The 23443-nt window shown below is 43.1% G+C and overlaps 1 protein-coding gene across 6 annotated transcripts in view; it reads right to left on the bottom strand.

Annotated features, from left to right (window-relative positions):
* MACROD2 (mono-ADP ribosylhydrolase 2) overlaps positions 1-22736 on the bottom strand; it is an 895555-nt gene extending 872819 nt beyond the window's left edge. For 2 of the 6 annotated variants that reach the window (XM_062610792.1, XM_062610793.1), the window contains exons 1-3: positions 22494-22735; positions 17976-18092; positions 579-686 (exon numbers count right to left, since the gene is read on the bottom strand). In XM_062610792.1, the coding sequence (XP_062466776.1) occupies positions 579-686; positions 17976-18092; positions 22494-22539 (271 nt within the window). In that variant the 5' untranslated portion in view covers positions 22540-22735. Of the gene's footprint in view, positions 1-578; positions 687-17975; positions 18093-22493 lie in introns of all 6 variants that reach the window. The other 4 variants (XM_062610811.1, XM_062610786.1, XM_062610797.1 and 1 more) reach the window with 4 other exon arrangements.
* Positions 22737-23443: the final 707 nt, after the last annotated feature.

Below are 23443 nucleotides of genomic sequence, written 5' to 3'. Positions count from 1 at the left end.
CACAAGCTAATTGCAGAGTCACACCACCACCACCACCCCCTGCTTTTTGTCATGAGATGCTACGCACAGTTTTTTATGTTGCATTCATGGAGACAAAGCCACTATGCAAGAAGAGGTACCAAAACATTCAGAACTCTGTAGGACAAATATGATCTCCCTACAAGACAGCAAATATTCAAACCACATAAATTCAGTTTTCCTATCACCTAATTGTTAAGGTTTTAATATTACCTAGCCCACAAATGGCTTGATTTATAAAAACACACCAGAATGTACTGCAGTAATAACCAAATTCAGCCTTCTACAACATCAAGTGTGAAGTCTCAGCTACTTAAGTCAAGAGATGCATAGATCATTATTTTTTCCTTTCCATGCTATTAAAGTTTCCCAGCAATCCTTGTCACAAAAGGTGCACAGGATGAGCAGATACACAACATAGAGAAATGAGGCTAAAACCCCCAGTTTTCAACCAATTTCCATAGAACATACCAATTTTATGCAACTTTGAAAAGTTCAAACTTGCAACGTGGCATTATGAAAGACATTCATGACATAATCCAAAACATTTAACCACCTACCAGCATTAACGATGGCATCGACCTCAAGCAGTGTAATGTCACCTCTGTAGAGAGAAACTTTCTCACTCAGACTTTTTTTCCCTTGCAGATCTTCTTTGGCGGTTTCACCTACAAACCAAGAAAGCATCAAACACAGATTATAAACGTGGTTCAGAGATCGCTGTTTACAAGTCCAGAGCAGATCTCAGCAATTGCCGTTATACTGTGTCTGTCAGACTGCAGCATCCTCCCGTTTCGCCTCGAGAGGGCACCGGTAACCCACAAAGATCCTAGCATTTCCCCCCCCAAAAAAACCACACGCCTTGCATTTGTTTCCAAATACAAGCACCGATTCCTTACCAACATACTATTAGATTAAAAAACTGAATGTACGTACACATTTTTTGAAGCTAGATCCGATACTGTCCTTTGGAATTAGTTAAGATAACCCTGCTACTGAAGCAGCCATTCATCCAACACAGAATTATTCCAAACACATAACACCACGCAGGAACCCCACTTGTCAACAGCCCTGGCAGCAGGTAGTGCAGAGAAGAAAAGCCTGAATGAAAACACCAGCACGTTTGACACTTGGAGCTTTGCCACCTTAAACAAATCGATTAGACCAGGTCAAAAAAGGGTGTGAGAGAGAAGAAGACACAACATAAATCAGCTGTCAAAAGATTACTGAACAATAGGTCCCTTATTCCAGTGAACTCTTAATTTTTGCATCACCAATTCATTTCCATCATACTCAACATACGTAACAGTTTGATTACCTCAAACACATACTGGCCAAAAGCTTGACCTAGTCATGCATTGTGAGATCTCCACTTAAAGTACTAATGAGAGAAAGAAAAATTGCTTCACTGCATTTTAGGTTATGTTTTGAAATTCATTTTTTCTGACAGAAACCAAATGACTCAAGAGGCTCAAGTTCATATACTGGCCAGAAATAAAACTAAATTGCTAAAGTGACAGTTTAAGTGGGAAACAGTTCCAATCTTGAGAAAATAAAATCTATTTCCAAGTAAAAAAAAAAAAAACACCTCAAGGGAAAATACAGTGAGAAGGTAGAAACAGTACAAAGAAACGTGGCTCTTCAGTTTTTACATCAACCTTTACTTTAATCAATCTCCACCTATTTTAGTACACGTGCTCAAATCTGTTAGCATCATAAGCACCCATAAGTAGAAATAAGAACATTTATTTTGGATCTTGCTCTTCTGACTTCAGCACCAATGACTGCTATCAAAAAATCATCATTTATCTCAACCACTCCAAAATAACCAGCCTCACTCCGTTCTACTGTAGATTAGCTATCACATGCCTCATGCAAAAACCATGCCACCTCCAGCAAGACAGATGTTGTCACTGTGAGATTAGCATAAAGGTAGTTTTGTATTCAAGTGTGTGTATTCAGGGGTTTAACTCCTCTACTTGGCTCTGAAAGCAAGTATCCCATTGCCACCAGATGGCCCTCCATGTCTTAAAGCAAAGAGCAGTTCTGTGGAAAGGTACCAAGTTCTCATTATCATAAGAACCTTGTGTCACTCTTAACCTAAAAGTTATACTGTTCATCTATTTGTCAACAGACGATACCCACTGCAGTTAGCTGCTGAGTTGTATTAAAATACAAATCAGCCTCTGTGACCAATTTACAGTCTGATTTACTATCTGCTCTAACTGCATTCTGCCTGCAAGTAGGACAGTTGCTTTCCCCATCTCTCCCCAGCGAGCATCACAGTGGAACTCTGCCAAATATAAAGTACATCCGATCATCCTCCCCCTCCACTTCCCACCCAAGTTACTGCAACACTAGTTACATCAAATCAAAACACACCAAATTCTCCACAGTAAAACCAGTTACTTTTAAATAGAAAGTACAGTTTGGATATTACAGTATTTGTGCCAGTTGGATACAAAAACAAATGAAATCAACCAGGAAGAGCCATGAAGACAACAGATACTAATAAAAAAAGCTAATTCTCATTATCACTACTTTCAAATTCAGAGGGAAAGCAGAGATGTCCCTCAGTCAGTTCACCAGCAAGGTCAATAAAGTTGTTTGAGTTGGAAGGCATCTTAAAGATCATCTAGTTCCAGTCCCCCCACCCGCCCCTGCCACAGGCAGGGACACCTTCCACTAGACCAGGTTGCTCCAAGCCCCATCCAACCTGGCCCTGGACACTGCCAGGAATGGGGCAGACACATCTTCTCCGGGCAACCTCTGCCACAGCCTCATCACCCTCACAGGGAAGAATTTCTCCCCAGTATCTAATTTAAACCCCCCTTCTTTCAATTTAAAACCATTTCGCCTTGTCCTACCCCTACATGTCCTTGTTAAAAATCCCTCTCTAGTTTTCTTACAGGCCTCTAAGTCATCTAACACTTTTTGTAGGGAGCCACATCAACACTACCTCATGATTTTCTATTCTCCACAGCCATCACCGTTTTTCCTCTACTTCTCACTCTTTGCAAGTACTGAATATATTTGAGTGTGGTTCTTCCGAGACTCCTTTCCCACAGAAAGGCATCAATAAATTCACTGCCTAAGGAGAAAACAAAAACAAACTACACAAAAACACCCTACAATACTCCTATATGATCTACCATGTCCTCTCCAGCAAGTCCCTTACCTGTTCTAGGAAGACTCCTGACGACTGCTGCCTTTAATACAATACAGCAGTAAAAACATGTGCTGCCTTGTACACCTTTGATAGATTACCCTGATTTCTTCCAATAAAAGTCTGATTTAACAGAGGAGTTGTACGTGCACTTTATTTCATTCTGGTTGTTACAGAAGAATGCTAGATGCTGATGGAAGCCATGGAGAGCCAAGGCTTGTTCATAAAGACACTCAACAAGAGTACTAATATGCCAATAATTACAAAAGTAATCCCAATATCATACAAATAGTTGTGGAAGAGACAACTGCTTTTCTTTCGCCATCTGTTCAATCTCTGGGGCTGGCAGACAGCATTTCCTAACAAAGTCAAAACTGATACAGAACACCCAACAAAGCAATTTGTAAGTCTTAAAGGCTTGGAATTTTTTCCACAAAGTGCTTTATCAGCCTTTCTCACATTTCTCTGACCTAAAGAATTCGCAAACTTTTCTCCTCTGCCTACTTAGCACCTTCCATCCAGGTCTTACCCATCCCTTCTCTGGGGTGATTTTGACCAGGGGTAGGGACAGAATATCAAGAAACAACATCTGCCAGGCAAATGTAGCAATACACTGCAAAATAGCCAATACAGAAAAAAGGCAAAAAAAGACAATTAGCTTTGGTACTGCTAACAAGTTTATTGTAGGTCCTATCAAAGCAAAGTCAGTGGTCACTAAATCATCTTTGCACTCACACATGAGAGAGTTCATCCTGTTACATCATTCCTCAAAAATCTGGTGTGTAACCTGTTTTTAAAGAGACACAACAGTGGAGACATCAATTGATCTACGTCCTCCTCTTTCCCTCTCTGCCCCAGCCTCAGGAATATATAAAGAGCTCAAAATCTTCACCATGAGCAGTTGAAAATTTATGTCCCATCACCATTTTTCCCCACATATCCATGCCATCATCTTCCATCCGTGTCTATACAACCCAACTTCCTTGAGCTTTTCCTCCTATGAGACACCCATCAGGCCTTTAACCATGCTCCCAACGTCTGTGAGTCCACAGAGCCACATCTTTAAAAGTTGTTCAGCTGATGCCTTAACACCAAATAGGCAGTCCTGTCCCTCAGCTTTACTTACAACTCCTATCTCACACCAAAGGAAAAGGCCCTTTACAGCTTACACATGTGCAGAAAAGCACATGAGATTTAGTAACCAAAAACTGCTTGGAAAGAACATGTCCAAGTTCTTCAGAACTGGGAGGAAAAAGGTCTTCCAGAACAGCTCACTAGAGGGAGCCCCCATAAAGGGCATGAATCTGCTCTACTGGTCCGCTCAAGAAGGATGGCCCCAACCTAGTATCATTGTAACATCAACTCAGCCCCAATCACTGCCAAAACAGGCAGATTTTAAAGTCTAGTACGCTTTAAAGTATCTTCATTTTTGAAATAAACCTCAGACATCCAGTTACATAAAACCATACAACAATACCAAAGTATTTGCAACCAAAGGGAAGAGAAAAGCCTACAGCTGGAAGAGCTTTTGTAAAAACAAACAAACCACCTTTTCAATTTTAAAACTACTTGATAATGAGAGACTAGAGTACACACAAAGTAGTAAAACCAATTACTAAAGCTCCATAGTATAAAGCAACACCTATGGCAAAGAAAAAGGCTCTTGGCACTCCATAAGTAAGAGCAGATAAGAGAAAAAGAATCAAAGAACAAGTGAAGAGGATTTACAGCAGCTCAGCTCACAGGCTTACAGTATTAAAATGAAATTCTGTTTAACCAGTCAGACAACTTCATGGTTTTCTTCATCTAGTTCATAAAGACAGGAGTAACTGACTGAATTGCAAGAAACAAAGTTGGAAATGGGAGATTTTCATTATTCATAGTCAGCTTTAGGATTCACAGCTGAAGGAAGTAAATTAACACCAAGTTAAAAATAAATAATAAGCCTGCCCTCTATCTCAACCCAACTACAACAGCTACTGGTAGAAACACGTATCCCCACAAGGAAAGCTTCGCCAACAGCACTCTATAACTTGATCTGGAAACAGTGCTGGGAAAAGAAACCGAGCAAGAGATATGAGCCCCAACATCAACCCCAACCAAGAGCAAGCCCTTCCAATCCTAGAAGGGCCCTCAGCAAAGTCTGGACTGGGACACCCATCCACTTTACTTCAGCTACTGAAAACACAAAGGAGCCAAGCGAGCTTTAAGAGTGCATCTGACTACAGAGAGCTGTGCAGCAACCATTCTGCTGCGCACCCTGCATGCTCTTCCCCTCAGTGCCTCCTTAATGCTTTGTTTTTACAAGTGTCTTGTACAGATTAAAAATGACACTATTAGCAATTACAAACCCCACTTACAACACAGCTTTCCATCCCATTTGTTTCTGCATCGGCTTACGGAACATTAGAAAAGACAGATTGTGAGATCTGTTACATTACGTGCCTGCTTCTACTCCTACTAACCGTGGATGACTGTACAGGAAAGGCAATTGCTTATCTAAATCAAGATAAGCATTACTTCCATATGTTCCATCACCAGGGGGAAAGCATTCACAGATGCACTCTAGTACTTCAGATTTGTAATACAGATTTACTCTATCACTGCTTGGACTTAAACGAGATCAGAACCCAAGCACAAGAAGGAACATCTGTTGCAGACAAATCTCTTCCTACCTAGCCAAAAATTCAGCACAACGTTCAAGTCAAAGGCACTTGATGATGAACACCAACACCTTCTCCCTGGCTGCTGCACACTCTGCCAATACACACTGCTTCAGCTAATTACCAAATGGCATAATTGGATTAGCCAAAGACTATAGCCAAGCACAAAGCCTAAGGCATACAGACACCATGAGGTTGGGTGGGACCTCTAGCAATGGGCCAAGTCCAACCTCCCTGCTCAAAGCAGGGTCACCCAAACCAAGTTGCCTAGGACCCTGTCCCAGTTAGATTTTGAGTATCTCCAAGGAGACTCCACAACCTCTCCAAGCAAACTGTCCCAGCATCCAGCCACCCTCACAGTATGTTTTCTTACACCTAGAATGTCTTGTTTTAATTTGTGCCCATTGCCTCTTGTTTAGTCACTATGTACCACTGAGAAGAGTATGGAGCCATTTTCTTCACATGCTCCCATCATGTGGTTATAAACATAGATCAGATCCCATCTGGGGCATCTTTTCTCCAGGCTAAACCTCAGCCTCTCCTCACAGAAGGGATGCTGTAGTCCTTCAATGATCTTTCATGGCTCATGTGGTGCATCAACTACACTTCCCACTTCTGTAACACTCACTAATCTGCTGATGTAGCACTCTGTCACATCTTCCAGGTCAGCAGATCATGCTATCTCTCATTCAAGGTGTTTCAGGAGGTACAAAGTACCCCCACCTGAGGACAAGTGCATCATCTGATGTCCACTAGAACCCACATTCAATGTGCCACACGCTGTCGTCCAGTCAACAGTGCTGTAACACACCTTTCTAAAGCTACTGCAAAGAGCTCGGCGCTAATTCACTTGATCTAAGTTAAATATGATGCTCTTGCTATCAGTAGCCCACAAACAGGGTTGTAAATACAAGCCTATACTTGTCAGCCACAATATTGCCCCATCCCTGGTGGCATTCAAGGCTAGGCTGGACAGGGCTTTGAGCAAACTGGTGTAGTAGGTGTCCCTGTCCATAGCAGGGGGTTGGAACCGGATAAGCTTTAAAGTCCCTTCCAATCCTTAGTGTTATGTTCCAACCCTTCCCTCAGTCTATCCTACACAGTTCTGTATGTCCCCCACAAAACAAAATTGAGACACATGAATACCCTTTAAGTCTGGGAGAAGACTGAGGAGAGAGAATGGAGAAGCTCGCCCTTTTCCTGAAGTTTCTGCAAAACTAGGGAAGACTTGGTACAGAGTGCAGAAGTACTGAGGACCCAAGTTTCAGAAATCAGTAATAACAAATAATGAGGACAAGAAAAGGAACACATTCTTGATTCCTATTTGTGATGCAACCTGGTCTGCAGGGACAAGCAATTGTCAATTCCTAAATCAAAGTCATCTCACTTCAGCAGCATATACAGTGACAGCGAAGACACGACATAAGTAGGCTGAGGCCCTTGGGTATTTGTGTGTTTGCTTGGAGAATCAGCATCCAGCTGCTATGCTTGCTTCTGCTAGCTTGAGAATTCATGATTTAGGGTCCACAGGCTGCTGGTTTAGCTGTGACCCAGGAGCTGTGCTTTGTGTATTTGAAGATATTCCATCACTGTCAGCTTCAGTTGTTTTTTTAATGGGAGTCTTCAGAGGGATTCTGGACCCTGTGACAACACATTGGAACTAAAATGTTGTTTGCGTATTTACCAAGTTCTTGCCTAAGCCTGAGTATCAGTACCTCAACCTGAGGGATACTGAGCCTTTTGATACACAGATCCTTCTTCAGAACAGCAGCATGAGTTGTACTGAAATATCTTAAATGGTCAACCTATGTCACATGAAGGCAAGAACTACACCACAACATATCCAGCTCATACTGCTTCATCCTCTACTACAGTCAATCTGTAAGAGTAGAAGTTCAAAAACTGAGGAAAAAATTTGCACTCCTTTAGACCACTGTTCATTGTGTCATAGAAATGGCTTCATATTTTTCTATCAAGCCAAAAGACTACAGACCATGCTGCTTCACTAGATCCCTTCAAAGACAAAGCAGATCACCTTCACTACAAGACCTGTGTCTTGGTAGTATCACAACATTCATGCAACTGCCTGGTACACTCAAATCAATCCAGTACCTCCTGGGATAAATATGAGCCTCCATCCAGAACTACCACTACCAGCAGCACATACTCCTTCACTCAGCTTTAAAAACTGACTGGAAAAAAGCCTTTTCATGACCAACCAGGCATTCAGACTTCAGCAGCATCTGTATTATTAGCCAAGAAATAAAAACCCATTTTTAATAGGTGGGAGCAGCAAACACAGCATCAAGTAGAAATATATATACTAAGCTTATAGTGGGAAAACAAATTCATTAGCTTACTAAGCAGTCAGACAACTTTTAGTCCATGTTCTCTGGTTTCTGAATTCCCTGCACCACTGCTAAGCAACAGCTTCTCCAGCTGAGCTTTACAGCCTTTCGTAGTACTTACTGTTGGAGCTTAGAAGTAAAAAGTTACTACCAGCAAACTATGAAAGTTCTGCTAAACTGCCAGCAAACATTTCACAGCATTGTCACTCAAGAACCTCTCAGCATGAGATATAGTGACAACTGCTTACCAGCAGGGAGTAGAAACTTCAGTTTTCTAGTACCGGGGGCAGGCAGGTGAGCTTTTATGCAAGTACAGAAGATAATGTTTTCTGCATGAAGACATTAGGTAGTGCTTACCTTGCAGCATTCCCCCTCCCCTACTCCCCAAGCTACCACATGTACTTTGCTAGCCTAGAACAGACTAGGGCTTTAATCCAAACAGCAAGGTGCACTGGGACATCTTCAGTATTTGAAGAGGACTCTATTAAGACCCATTAGTGTTGCGAGTCATACTTGCTTACTTTAAGGACTTGAAAAATAGAAAGCAAACTCACAAGCAATTAGTTACAAGCTCACTATCAGTTAGTAGGAAGATCTAGCTTTATCTTCTGCATGCCTAACCTAAGTCAATATAGGCGTATGTTGGTGTGCACCGCCTGTTGTGTCTGGATTTAGTTATTTGCAATACACTTACAAACCTTCCCCCATAAGAACTCTCGTAACTGAGCAAAGGGGGAGGAAAAGAAAATGGAACTCTAGTTTTCCTTGAAATATAACTGGTCCATCCCCTCAGTGACACTTGCATAAAGTCTGGGGTTTGCTTTCAGTTGACATAAACTCATTAAATATTACCACAAACTGGCAGCACTGCAGCACACAGTGTTTGTATGAGAGCAGTGTCTTTTTTTAAAAAGCACCTTATTCACACAGAAAATATTAACTATACAGGCATAAATCCAATACAGGCTGAACTCCAGCTACCAGTCATATTTGTGCAAAGGAGAAACACGTATCTACAACACCTTTAGACTAACCATCAGTACCAAGGAGACAATCAAAAAGGCCCATATTTGCACACAAAAAAAAAGCTTCTGTGAAAAAGCAAAGGGCAGGATAAGGAAGGTAAATGTTTCAAGGCAATACAGATGTGCAACCAGTTCTACACTTCCTTCATATCGGCATTATAGATGATCAAAGTCTTCAGACTGAATCCTCTTAAACTACAAAGCAGTCATTTCTAACTCGGCATTTGACCACAAACCTCTAGAGATGCTATTAATGCCAAGCTGCATGTAGAGAACTACTTCCACTTTCAGAAAGAAACGTACTTGCTACAGCAGCAGAAGGCTGAGAGGTTTAGTTTTGCAAGATGCCCATTCTATAGCATCCTGTCCACAAAATAAAAAACATCTGGAAACTTTGGTAGAGACTCTTGACACACTTCTGCAAACATGCCAAGTCAACACGCAACAGCTGCAAGCTTCAGTAGCTTCCTCCTGCCTCCCCATTTGAGTAAGTTACTTCTTAGTGAAATGGAGCCACACATACAACTGTAATTTCAGTGGTTTTCAAAGCTGTGCAAAATAGAAGTTTATATTTAAACTGGGTTGTTGAGCCTTCTCTCCAGCACAGAAGAGAGTTTTCTGTGCATCGTAACACATCTGTACACAGCACTTCCTAAATGGATGAGGAATTCCATGTCAACCAGATTTTCCAACTGCACATCAGCTAGGTGCCCTCACACAGAGAAAGCCACGTATCACTTCACACAGTCAGTAGTACAACAACTCCGTTGGTTTGTTAGAGACATTTCTATGTGGTGAGCAGTTCAGCTCTAGTGAACTGGAAAAGGGAAACCAAGTTTATCTACTTTCCAGTGATTGGGTTTTTAACACATGTGTAATCAACTGTTTAATTGTGCATGAAGCAAATGCAGCTGTGCATGAAAGTTGGTTAATATGGTCCAAATGGAGAGCTCAGTGAGCTTCAACTGGATCAGTGATCCCATTACCTTATCATGGGAGTTAAACTATCCATACGTGGCAATGAATTTTCAGGCTTGATCAAGCCTACCAGATCCAGACAGCAGCAGTCGACAGGCCTACCCTATGTGATCGCTAATTATTGTTAGCCACACGCAGCAAATCCTACTTGAAGCAATAGTTCAACACCTTCATAAATGTCTGTCATAACTAAGCTACAGTTAATTAAGACAAACCACACCAGTCTCTTACTATCTTATCAAAAGAGGCTCCCAGTCTTCTGCAGGGAAAGATCAGTTTTTTCCACCTATACTTGAAGATAGGCAGAAGTCACATAGCCAGTTGGCAGGGCAATAGGTCTACGTTAGTAAGCAATGACAAGGGTAAACATAACAGCTTGATCTTGGCCTCAGCGTCGTCGTAGACACATGGCTTCTAGTGAGGCTGGCACATTAGCTCACATCTGTCTGCAAAAGACTCTGAGGACATATGCCACAATCCTTCACAAATTATATATCAGGATTTTAGCCAAGCTACCGTACTGAGCAAAACTACATGGCTTTCTGAAACTGCCATTGTAGAGCAAGAAATTAATTTTGGGACTTGATCTTGCGGCCTGCCATGCTCAAAAGCTCATCCTTTATACACAATAAAAGGTAACAGAAAGAAACAATAATCAGCAGAGAAAAGACAGACATGCATATAAAAACTACTAGAAACCAAGACGTATAACCTATTCTTTCCCCCTGCACATATTAAAATATCTCAGGAAGTTACCATGCTGCTTTCCTTTAGTCTTGAATATGAGACAAGTCAGCCACCGAAAAACTCCAGGCTGGAACTTGAGAAACCCTATGCTTTTGTCAGCACTTTCTGAGGAATGGCACATACTGACTTACACACAGCATCACTGCTGCTAAAGCCATCCTTCCTCACACTCTGAGCGAGCCTACCAGCTGACAGCACAGTACATCATCCAGACTTCCTAACACTGGTTAGCACTGCCTTAGGGACCTCTGTGCAAAACTTCAGTGCACAGTGATGTTCAACAGCTACAATAAAAGGACTGTTTTTCATACTGCATGTGGAACAGAAGCTTGGCATTCATTAATCTGGTCAAGACTCATGTCACCAGCACTTAAACATTAGAAATATTTTTTCTGGCAAAGACATGCTTTGCATCTCCATCTTCTATTATTCTCAAAAACATGTTGAGAGCTTGTGGAAGGAACTTCAGTAAAGATATTAATTTACTCCTGAGAGCAGCATCCTTTCCTGGGATTAACTCTTGTCCCTTGAGGAGCTGGCTGCCACTGGAAATAAGAGGGTACTCTCAGCTGCATGCAAAAGGTCAAAAAACTATAGCTCTATCAAGGACATGTATAAGCTTAACACTGTGTGGAACTTAACTTGTTAAAAAAGGAAACAATCATGGAACAGCAGCTTAAAAAGAAGTCATCATCTTACTTACATCAAAGACAAGTGATTTATTTTCTTAGAAGAAGGATTAGCCACACTGGATTATGTGTTCTTAATCTATATAAGAAAGGCTGATTTTTTGTTTTTGCTTTTTAATAATCATCTCTCACACTTGCTGAAAGCAAGATACTTCTTTTGGTTTTCCCCCAAAGCACTTTACAGAGAACTGTACTGCAAGTGTCATTTCTTTGACAGCTAATCCAGCCTATAAAGGTTATACGCATGCCACTCATCAGGGAGTTACAAGGTCAAATAAATACATACTGGTTCTTTTGGTATACTGCATTTCCACACTACACTAAACATTCCGATTTATCCCCCTGTATCAGGGGATCGCTAACTAGATAAGAATACTTGCCTCAAAAAACAAGCCACCATCCCCCTCAGGTTATTTCAAAGTTTACACTCAAGTAAACTTGCACCTGGATTTTTTTTCCCTATCTCTGTGCTGTACAAGGCTGTATCTTTGGAAAAGAATAGCTGAGGTGTATGATTTGGAAGGGAGAAGAGTGGGGAGGTCAGTAGATCACATGGTCAGATTTGTATCACTCTGCAACTTTGCATCTGTCCAGGGCAGATCCCCAAAGGGCAGCTGAGAGCCTGGGAGAATCAGAGCACACAGGGCTCTGGTTACTCCCTATCGCTCTGGCAGCCTTCGGGATCTACTGCTGCCAGACGTAAACCACCTCAACCTTAAAGTCACCCCACATTATGCCATGAGCACAAAGTCCTGGACACCTTTAGAACAGACTAATAAGCTGCGGACATGGTTTGTTGATGTTAACCACACATGCATATATTGAGGAAGCAGCAAAGGAATAATAGACAGATAACAGATATGCACAAACAGGTTTATAGCCTCTTCCACAAAAAGCATGTCATTTCTTAAGTACTCAAAAGACTTCATTACCATGATCTTCACACTTTCCATAGAAGCTACAGATGGCGGTCTCTTAGCTGAGCTTCCCCAGCCATTACAGACAATTAATAAGCAGTGATCTCCGCATGCATTCAAATGACACAGCTTTCCAACCTTAAACACAACAGTCCTCAAGAGACCTCGTGATAAAATGTTTAGCATGAGTAACCGAGTGGCATGCCAATATATAAGTAAGGACAAAACCAAATACAGCAAGAGTTTAAGCAAAGCTGGAATTCACATTCAAGGCCACAGCTAATAGCAGGAGATCCTGAACTGCAGCACACAAGTTACTGCAGTTTTCTATGTGAATTCTGCAGAAAATCTGCTGTACTGTGAACTTAACCAAAGAGTTTCAGTAGCAAAAGCACCATTTTCTTTGACTGACAGATAGCAAGCATCACACTGAGCTAACATATCTCAATTTACTTTCATCCTTGTCACTCAACTAGAAATCAGTTCTAAAAGACAGTTGTTAAAGTCACTGAATGAAAAAAAAATAACACAGTGCAAGCTGATGGACTTGGTTTGGTGAGGGGGGGCAGTCTTGAAGCATACTCATTTCACACAGCCATTACAGACAGAACTTGTTGCTCGTCAGGCAACTTTTGACAATCAATGTTCTAACAGAACGCAATTTCTTTTTCCTGTATAACTCACTGAAAAGTGAGTGGTGGAGAGAGATGCTATTTCTCACTTATCTGGCTGAATTTCACTGCAGCTTAGTAGCAGCATTACTTTCCAAAGGCTGTTTGATGATCATCACCTTGATTCCTAGTTCCCACAGAACAGAAATTCATATCAAACAGGGCCACAGGGAGAAGCTCTGAAGAATGCCGCATTGCCTGTGTTTAGTTAACTAGCTCAAGAGATGCCGGTCAAGGGAGCTCGGTGTTACCATACAATTTCTTTTCAGCATGAAGCATTTTGAGTGGCTCATCCAGATGTTTTGTTTCTCTAATCTTGCATCAACTCGCTTTGAATATTTAGAAAACTATAAATTCAGAATACAAATATGCTTTCATTCAATCCAAACCTTTTTATTATATATAAAACCCTCAGTGTTAAAGTAGATTAATTTGAATACAGTTTGAACCATATCATTTTCTAAAAAGAAAGAAAATCCAGAGGCTGCCAAAACATCTAAGCATACTTCAAGACTTAAAACAAAAAACAAACAAAAACCCAATCCTGCAGACCTTTTATGTCATTTAATTTTAAATGAATATAAACTTTACAGTGACTGTGTCCTTCCATTTTAACTTCATCCAATTAAAAGCAGCTGTTACCATTAGCAAAGATCTTCAAACCATCACCTGAATTTGCTGTTTTCTTGGCACTGCTGCTACGAATCCCAGAGGCTGGGATACTTAGCAGGACTGACAGCTACCTCAAGTTAAACTACATAACTTATTCCACCTTCTGAATTAGCCCATTAATGCAATGCAACATTTTTCTACCAGTGACACACAGAACTCGGTGACAACAGAATTCCCAAGACCCTGATTTTTCAAAAAGCTTTCAAGGATATTTTCTTAAGTCATGTCTCACGTTCCCCACTGAAGAGCAAAGACAGCAAAGGAATAAGTATGAACCTAAGAAAGAGCTTATATATATATATTTGATTTCAAAAAATGTTCTATACATCTATATGGTGACATTTTATTCACCAAGCATGACAAAACATAAGCTACCACTGCTCTACAGGATGAAAGCCTAGCATCAAGTAGTATATGATAAATAGCATTGAAATAGAGGTATACAAATTCCAGAGCTTCAAAATACAAGTCCATTATTAGCATATCATGAGGAAGGAACTCTGCTTCAAAGTACATAACTGAACAGATGAGATGTGTCTGCCTTTGGAGCATCTGAAGGATAAGAAGCAGGAGGAACAATGGGTTACAGTATAAAGGTAATAGCCAGCCCTGCACGACAAGCTCATTCTTCATTTCCACAGCACACAACTCCGTATTTCCTTAATACATGCAGTTAAAGCAAAGGTTACATTTACAGAACTACTTCAAGAATTCTTCTCCTCCTACCATCTCCTTCTACATTAAAGAGGGCCACTTCCCAATGACAGCAGTGGAAGAAGGGACAGCATTACATACTTTATCTCCAAGGTTCGCTTGTGCGGCCTGCAAGTTGTACACAAAACATGGGGTGTTGACAATGTAGTCCTTCTGCAAACACACATACCCACCTCAGCTTGCTTTCATCAGTTCAGAGCAGGGGGCGCTGGGCTTAGTCCCTGCATTCCAGATTGCACACACTACCCATATCAAAAAGTATCAGAAATACTGACCAAATTCCATAGCAAAACTCACACCAACCTGGTTTCTTACAGCTAGTCATGTCCACGAGTAAACCTACAAAAATTGTAGGCTTTTGGTTTAGTCACAGAAGAGCAAACCAAGGATAAGAACTACACACAGCTGCTTTCAAATGCCAAATGCTTGCAAAGACTTTGCTGTTGTAAGGGACATAGCCCTTGTCAACTCACATTCAGAATTCCCTGACTTTACTCCTCAAAGCCTTTGCACCATTTACATTCCTCTCTTATAAAGACTTCCAGCCTTGCCAAAATTTACCTTAACATCAACTTACTCCAAGCTTTACTGGTTTTCTTCAGAACTGAGTTCTAAACACAACTTCATATCAAAAGGTGGAGGCGCAAGGATGGGGAAGAAACATTTTCATCCACAAACTAAGGTATGTTCTCCAAATTTGTCAATAAAGAACACACAGAGGTATCATGGCAGTTAGATTGGTTCCTTCCCAATATGAACTTTTTAGGTCATTTCAGTTCCAGCAGTTCCTCATAGATTCTTCAATCTTCTGTTAAACTTCCAGACTGGAATCTCCTAGTGTGGGGAGATGTTCATTTAAATTTGCATTCATAAATAGGTACCATAAAGCTTCTGTATTTTTCATGCAGTTTTCCTAACTGCCAGTACAAAAAAGTGTGCAGTCTTGAATACCCTTAATCTCCAGTTGAGTATCTACAGGGACTACTGCCAGCCCTTCTCCTACAGCTTCTTACTCCAGCAGCTGATTGATTGCATCCGCTTCACTTTAGTTGTTCTTGGTTGCTTTCTTGATTTCTCCTCATCACTCTTCCTGAACAGCCACTCCACACTTTACTAATCAATCCATCATTTTTGCCACTGTATACAGTGTTAGAAGTAAATGGTAGAGAAGTACTTCTGCATTCCCCATCAGTTGCTGGTTTGGCTTGACAGGCATACAGAGGATTTCCCCCCCACACCCTTTAGACTTCTCTAGTTTGTCACTGCAAGAAGTAGTTTTTCCCTTGAATAAAATATCAGGACTTGTGCATGGCACTGCCAAGTCATGACCAATTTCCTCCTACCTGGGCCTTTACTTGCTGTCTCCAGAGTCTCATTTAGGTTGTGCCAGTTGCCCTCCACCATGTCTCAGTACACAGAATAGAAGTTCTCACCCACAAGAAGACTTAAACTCTAAATTTTTCACTGTTTGAGCTCAGACAGTTCTTACTCTTGATACCTCCAAAGCGAGGGCAACATTTCAGGGAAATAGAGTGTGAAATGCATGAAGTAACAGTCACATTAATACACATATTTAACTGTACTGATCAGTTGAAATGCAGAAGCATTTCAGCAGTCTGTCCTCCTAGAAGTCCACTATTCCACATGGCTTACTTACAACAAACACACCAAAGATAACAAGTGATTGTGGATATTTCTCTCTAGAATGTACAGCGTAACAAAAGCTTCAAGTAGCAGTGTTTTAGCACAACTTTTGCCTTCCAGCACTTTTTGCAGTGTACTGGTACCAACAGAAAGAATGCAGGAGCAGCTACAAGAAAATGAATTCACCAGTGCCATGATTCAATACCTACATATTAGACACTGACATCTGGCTTATGTGAAGTGTAACAGCAATTGCAACGTGAATCCACACCTTGTCACATTCGGCAGCCCAAGTAATACAAGATCTGTGAATTTCAGCACATTATACAGAATCAGAGTAGTTCAAATGCAGGCAGCCTAGGTTAGAATGGCTAAAGAGCTTCCCAGTTAAACCACATGATATACTGCATCTCCCCATGTATCACTCGGAAAAGTCAGGTAATCTATTTTTATGCAGCCTTTTTTAATAGATGGACAGGCTTCATGGTATCCTAAGATAGAAAAGAGCTACTCTAATAGGAGAAAGAGGTTTATGGATACTGTTAGAATACAACTACTAATCACTGTTGAAGAGTTCATCAACCTCTGACATTTTCACTTCAAAAGTCATTCAAGATGCTTTTTTAAGAGTAGACGAAAACATTAGTTGTTTATGACGTCTGCAAATCTCTCACCTCCTCCACATTGTGCTAAGAAGTGCTACAGCTTTCCCATTTTATTAATAACAGCTGATTAGTTCCAGGCCTCACTTCACCTAAAGTATTACCATAAAGACCACATTCACCTGCAGCTCCATGATTACTCTACACACCTGTTCACACAGGCCACTATTAGTCCTTAATGATATCAAAAGGGTTAGAAAACTAGTCCTGTATCTGCAGAAGCAGGAAACACTTTAGTTCTCATAGTCAGATCCTCCTCCAAAACACACAAGCTTCCGCCAAGTAGGATATCAAGACACAGAAAGAAAAAAAAAAAAAGAATTAACCAGCTCAAGTCATCCCTCTTCTTTCACACTCTTACATCAATGAAAGGCAACTAGACTAAGAAAAAGGCACGGTTACAGAATACAGAATTCTCCAAGTGAATCAGATTCCCATTTTGGGTCAGCCTTCACTGAAGTAGTTAGACAACTCTACTGCTGATCATAACCACTATAACGCTGCACATGCTAAGGGAAGGGTAGTTAATCCAGACTTGGCTCATGTTCCTCAGTCCAAGAAAGCTGACAGGACCATAAGTAAGACAGGCTTCAAATCTAATCTTCTCCCACATCTGCATTTTCAGAAAACATCACAACCTGCACACTATCCCTCTGATTGTCAGCCACCTATAAGAACACCACTATTTTGCCTGGTTCCCCATATTACTACACTTGTAAGTTTCAAAGACAAAGTTCATCAGGCATGGCTGACTGCTAGACTATCTGGGAAGCAAGACCCATGTCCAGCATAGCTATTTTACACACATAAGGGTAACATTGATGTGTTGTTGTGACTCTTTCTTGGGATACCTGAAGAACTAGTGCATACCAGTGAGGCTTTAAGAAATTTTGTTGGGGTTTCCCCACCCTGTTCCTGAAGTGCTCTTTTCCTCGTGTTAGGCTGACACTGTTAGCAGTAAGACAGGTCCTAAGCCTTGCCCCCCCCCCCCCCCAAAAAGGAACTTTGGATTGAGAAAACAGAATAGTTTATATTTAAAAAGATTCTCATGGTTTACTCACCATCACCTTCACTCTTACTTTTTAAGTCTTCCATCCATGTTGGAATATTTTTCAGTGCAACATATTCCCTTAAGTACTCTTTGCGTCTTTCTTCCAAGGTCATCTTCAGCAGGCGCTCTGTTTAGGGAAAAGAGAAAAGAAGTTTTGCAAGCTTTCATATATTCTTGCACATTAGCCAAGTAGAGACCAAGTCAGCATCCCTGATGCAATTAAATATCACTTGAGAGAATCAAGCATGGGTGATTCAATGAGTTACAACTAAAGCTAAACACAGTCCATGTGAACAACTGCATGCACCTATTTCTGGATATCCCAGTTCTGCAAAAAAACGTCTTTTCACTACACTCTCAGCTATCCTAACTTCCTCCTCACATCACTCTTGTACCTCTTCTTCCTGACACTAGTTCAAGGATAAGAGAACAGCAAGTTTATCAAGCTGTTTTACAGAGCATTTTCAGGTACTAAATTCTATTCTTCAGTTTTTGCAGATATAAGCTAGAACTTTAAAACAAAAAAGGTAGGAAGAAACATTTTTAACTTAAATGCTACCAATGCCAGCAAGTAAAGGCATAGTACAAAATTAAAGTGCTACTACTACATTACGAAAGAAATCAGAGCTAGAGCAAATGTTCTGTCACTTTGTAGATGGCTGGGGTAATAATAAAGGTGGTTTCATTTGGTTGGGTTTTTTCTGTTCTGCACATATTGTAATTCTCAGCATGAGAAAACTGCTGTCATTTGCTTTAGAAACATCCAGTGGCATTTAAACCCATTTTGAGCCAAAATTCAGTAGCTGCAGAAAATAGTAGTGTATCTGTTAAATACCCAAGAGTAAGCAACACAAGTATGGAAGTGTGACAAACCTTGGCTGAGCATAACCCCAAGTGTTAGGACAGACCATTGCCATCCACTGGCTAAACATGTTTCTAAAAAGCAGACCAGGACCAGCAATAAGCTGCACCTGCTGGGTTTACAGTGCTGCAAAACAGAACCTGGGTTTAAAGTGAGCAGCATGGGTTAAGCTTTACTGATTTTAATTTGAACATTAACATGACACACTTAGTTACCACACTCAAACACAGACGGATGGCTGTTTTCTCCTGAAAAAGCCACCACGTCCTTTTTCAGACATTTAGTGAAAAGTGAAGCCTTGAAGACTGTACATTTATGACGGCTACTGCCAACCACACTCTTCTTCAGACCTGGCTATAAATGGACCGAGTTCTAAGATTAGAACAAACACATCTCAATGACCCAATACTGCAAACAGCCCCAGCACTTCAACAGGGCCCTGTACCTGATTTTTGCAGCCACATCTTCTGCTCCCTCCTCACATCAATACATAATACCAGCTCAGCATAAGATCCAGAGCTTTTCCCCGTCCAAAGGCAGGGGGGGAGGAGGGGGGAAGAGGGACAGGAAGGTAAGTTGCAGAAGGTATCAGGATGCCCATGCACTAATCAAGTTTCTGGGTCCACTTTTACCAGTGGCACTGTACTACTATTACCATAGTAATAGTTTTTCTTGACACATTAATCAGTAATAAATGCTCTTTGATGATTCAAGAGCTATTAGGGGAGGGCTAGACCCATATTATTTGCCTCTGGCATAAAGGACTAGATGGACATGAAAAGAATATTTTGATCTCAAGTTGAAGGAGCAGAGAGCAAGCTGAACACGGAAACTGCTTCTCAGATCAAACCTGAGAAAAAAAGAAAGTTACTTTCACTGGGTTTTGGGTTGTTTTTTTTCCTTACAAATTAAAGTTTCCTAATTATGCAGGCTGCAATCAGCAATCTAACAACCAGAGGCAGGTTTTAAGCACAGACTCCCGCATCACAATAAACCTATTTTGGTATTTTTGACAGTATTACCATTTCTTCAGTTGACAAAAAACATTTCCCTCCCATTATTCAGGCCTGGTATCTTAATTGGATATTTACAATTGCAAAAGTAAATCTAATGTGATTAGGATCACCATTATGCACAACAGACATGCACTTAACTCCATTACTTGATCTTCAAGCATACAAAACACCAAGTATTTAACAGCACATTACAAGCACTACAGAAAGGCAAACCTGAGAAAGCTGTCAAGTCTGAAGGACCAAAGCAGAGGAAGTTTAACTGCCTTTTGCTCAAGAAGTTACAGAGCCAGTTCTGTGCCTTCAAAACACAAGCTCCTCTCAATAAGGCTTTATAAAACTTTGCTCTTGAGAGGCGGCAGCAAGAACTTAAACTGAGTCTTAATTATACACAAACCTCCCAAAAGATGCTTCCAGCAGCCTTAGCCACAAGCATGGTTTTCTGCCTGCACCTTTATGAAGTGCCTTTGAAAGGTTGTGGGCAGACCAGGCTTGTGCCTAGGAATGAAATCAACTCCAGTCCTGCTCCTACTCTGTTTCAGCTGTCCTCAAGTAAAATCCCTCCTGGGAGAACATGGACCAACCCTTAATTACCAAGAAAGTAATTAAGAAAAGCAAGCGTATTGTCAGTGGGTTTGAACTCAATATTTAGCAATCAGTGCTTTTTCTTTTTAAGAAGTCGTTCAGAGTGTAACAGGCTGAGAGCAATTGCACTCCAAGCTTCGTTGGAAGAGCAGAATGAGGGATCACAGCCAGCTTTACAGGGGTTGAGGAGTACCTGGGAAAGGCAAAAGCAGACCTAACAGAAGATTGGATTTCAGAAGTGCAATCTAGGCAGGAAACAAAGAAGTTGAGCTTCTACAGTTTTCCTCTCTAGTAAAGAAGGTACTTGGAGAGAACAGCCAATCTGAAGAGCAGTGCCAACAATGAACAAAGAAGTTTTTTCATTCTCAATACCCAGGCCCAGCATCATCACCACAGTGCTGGAAAGCAGTTACTGGAGCAGAAGATGGGCAAACACTGTTCGTTCTCACTAGCCAAAGAAACACAGAGTTCTGGCAAGCACTCCGCAAACATGCCTCCCTGGGTAGAAAAACCTCAGCAGCAGTCCTGAGCTCCAGTTTGCTTTCCGTAACATCACTGCACGGATGGAGACCATCATCCTCACAGCTGACTAAGACAACAAAAGCATGCCTGCAGCCCAGGCTTTCAGCTTACCCTCCAACTTGACCCTCCTCACTGAGAGTTCAAGTTCACATGCCAGGCTATGAATTTACACAGACAGCAGCAGAGCTGGAAGAGACAAGTGGGAGTAATGGGAACAACTCACCAGAGCATACCAGAAACATTTCCCTGTCTGCCCCAGCACAAAACCAGCATTTCTGAACATCACGACACACAGCATTAGGGACTTACACAGAGAAAAGCCAGAGTTGATCACACGTAAGCAGTGCCTGAGAAAATTTAACTCTATCTTTTCTGTTGATAACAGAAAATTACAGCATCTGATAGGAATTTGTTTCCTCCCCTTAACTACAGAATATGCCTTATAAGAGTTTTCAAGGAGAAAACTATGCCACAAAACTCTATTCACTGAAGAGTGACAGGAGCAGCTAATCTACAGAGAGATCACTTTATCTGTGTTTTAACAGTTTGTCCTTAGACACACACACTTGATTTCTGCCACAAAGGATGAAACCCATCCTTCAAACCGGTCTCCTGCTTTCTTAGCTCAGAACATAGAGTCATAAGGATGATGGAAGAAAAGAAAGCTTAAACTATGACCTGATGGCATGGTTTTGTTTTAATACTCTTACTCTCTGTGTAATTCTAGGGGTTTATTTCATAAATACACCAGCCAAGAAGCTTTCCTCCTACCCCATGTAAATATTTTAATTCCACTGTACAAATTTACCTGAATTCTTACATTGCTTTCCACGTGATCAACATAAAGTATCAAAATGGCAAGATCTGCATAAATGCGTGTCCCATGGTTTTCATGCTCTGGAGTCTGACATTGGGGTTTGATAAACCGAGGTAACGAAGAGTGTGTGTGTGTGTGTGTAGGTCCTTAATGAAAAGGATAAATGCTGGGGGGGGGGAGATTTGCGAGCCCCATACCCCAAACGTTTCACCCCGGCAGACCAACACTAGAAGCTAAACTCAGCGCATTACACCCGCGGTAACAATAAACCGTGTTTCCCGTGCAGAACATCGGGGTTAAAAGGAGGAAAAGCACGTTTCGGCGGCATGGGCTTAACTTTTCGACCCGAAACACTTCCACAAGGTGACTTGGGGGCGGGCAGCCCTCAGGAGAGGGGCACGTTTCCAGCCCGCCCCTCTCCTCACAGCGAAGTTCCGTCCGAAATAACCGAGGTGAAGGAAAATGCCACCAAAATCCCTCCAGCGGCGGCGGGGGGGACCTCGAGCACGCGGGATTTTGGGGGGGGGGGGTAGGTGGGAGACCCCAGGGACAACAGCACGGAGCACCCCCTCCCCCACCCCGTCACCTCAGCGCCGGGCGGCGGGAAGCGCCGCCGGACACCCCCCAGCGAGGCGGCGGCTCTGAGGGGACGGGACCCCCCTCTGCCTCCCACACGGCTCGACGTGAGGTAAAAGCGGGCCCCGGGCGCGGTGTGAAGGTCGGTAATACCTTTCTCCTCCCGCCAGAGCTTTTTCCGCTTGTTGCCGGGGTACATGGTGGTGTGGCTGGCAGCGGCTTTAAGCTGCAGGTTCCCCAGGCTCACGAGGGGGTGGAGAAGACGCCGCGCCAGAGCCGAGCGCTACCGACGCCGCGCGTCGCTGCCTGATACCGCTGCTGCCGCTGCTCCCGCCTCAGCTCCGCGCCCGCCGCCCGGCTCTGCACGGCGCCCGTCAGCTGGGTCACGCCTCGCTCTAACCCGACACCCCCGCAGCGCCCGCCCCCCTCCCCGCCGCCCGTTGGCTCCGGCAGACGCCGCTCAGCAGCCCCCTCCTCCGCCCGCCGCCGCCGCCGCACCGGGCCCGGCGGACGCCCCGGACAGGAGGAGCCTGAGCGCGGCGGCGGGGCGGACGGCGGCGCTGGGTTGTGTATGTGTAACAGGGAGGGTGTTGAAGGGGGGGACGGGACCGGCGGGTGCGGTGGGTGCTTGGGTGCGACAGCGGCCGCTGTGCGCGGCGGCGCGCTCGGTACCCCCGCGGGGCGGGAGCGGGCGGGCGCCCCGCGGACCGGTGCCGCCCGCCACCACCGCCCCCCGCCCCGCCTCCTCCGCGCGGGCGGGCACAGCGCCCTTTGCTTCCGGGTTGCCGGCCGGTACCGAGCGCGCCGCCGATTGGCCGGGAGGGCGGGAGCCGTTGCTAAGCGACGGCGTCGTGGGCCGGCGGGGCCGCGGCCTGCGGAACGGGCCTGGCGCAACGTGTCCGGCGGCTCCGGGACACCGGGAAACGGCGCCTACGGGCGGTTCACACTCGGGAGCTGCGCGGTGAGGTGCCGGCAGCGGGGCTCTGCCGTGGGCACACGCCGAGAGCTCCCCACTCGTGGTGGACCCGCACGGTGAGGGAGCGCAGAGGCCACCTGGGGACCGGAGGTCAAGGAGGCGCCTCTGCCCTTCTCCTCCCCCATCC

Source organism: Pezoporus occidentalis, unplaced genomic scaffold (assembly GCF_034315485.1).
Source record: "Pezoporus occidentalis ecotype Australia unplaced genomic scaffold, CSIRO_AGI_Poc_V1 ctg10, whole genome shotgun sequence".
Taxonomy (NCBI): Eukaryota; Metazoa; Chordata; class Aves; order Psittaciformes; family Psittacidae; genus Pezoporus; species Pezoporus occidentalis.
This window is presented reverse-complemented; position numbering and strand designations above follow the sequence as displayed.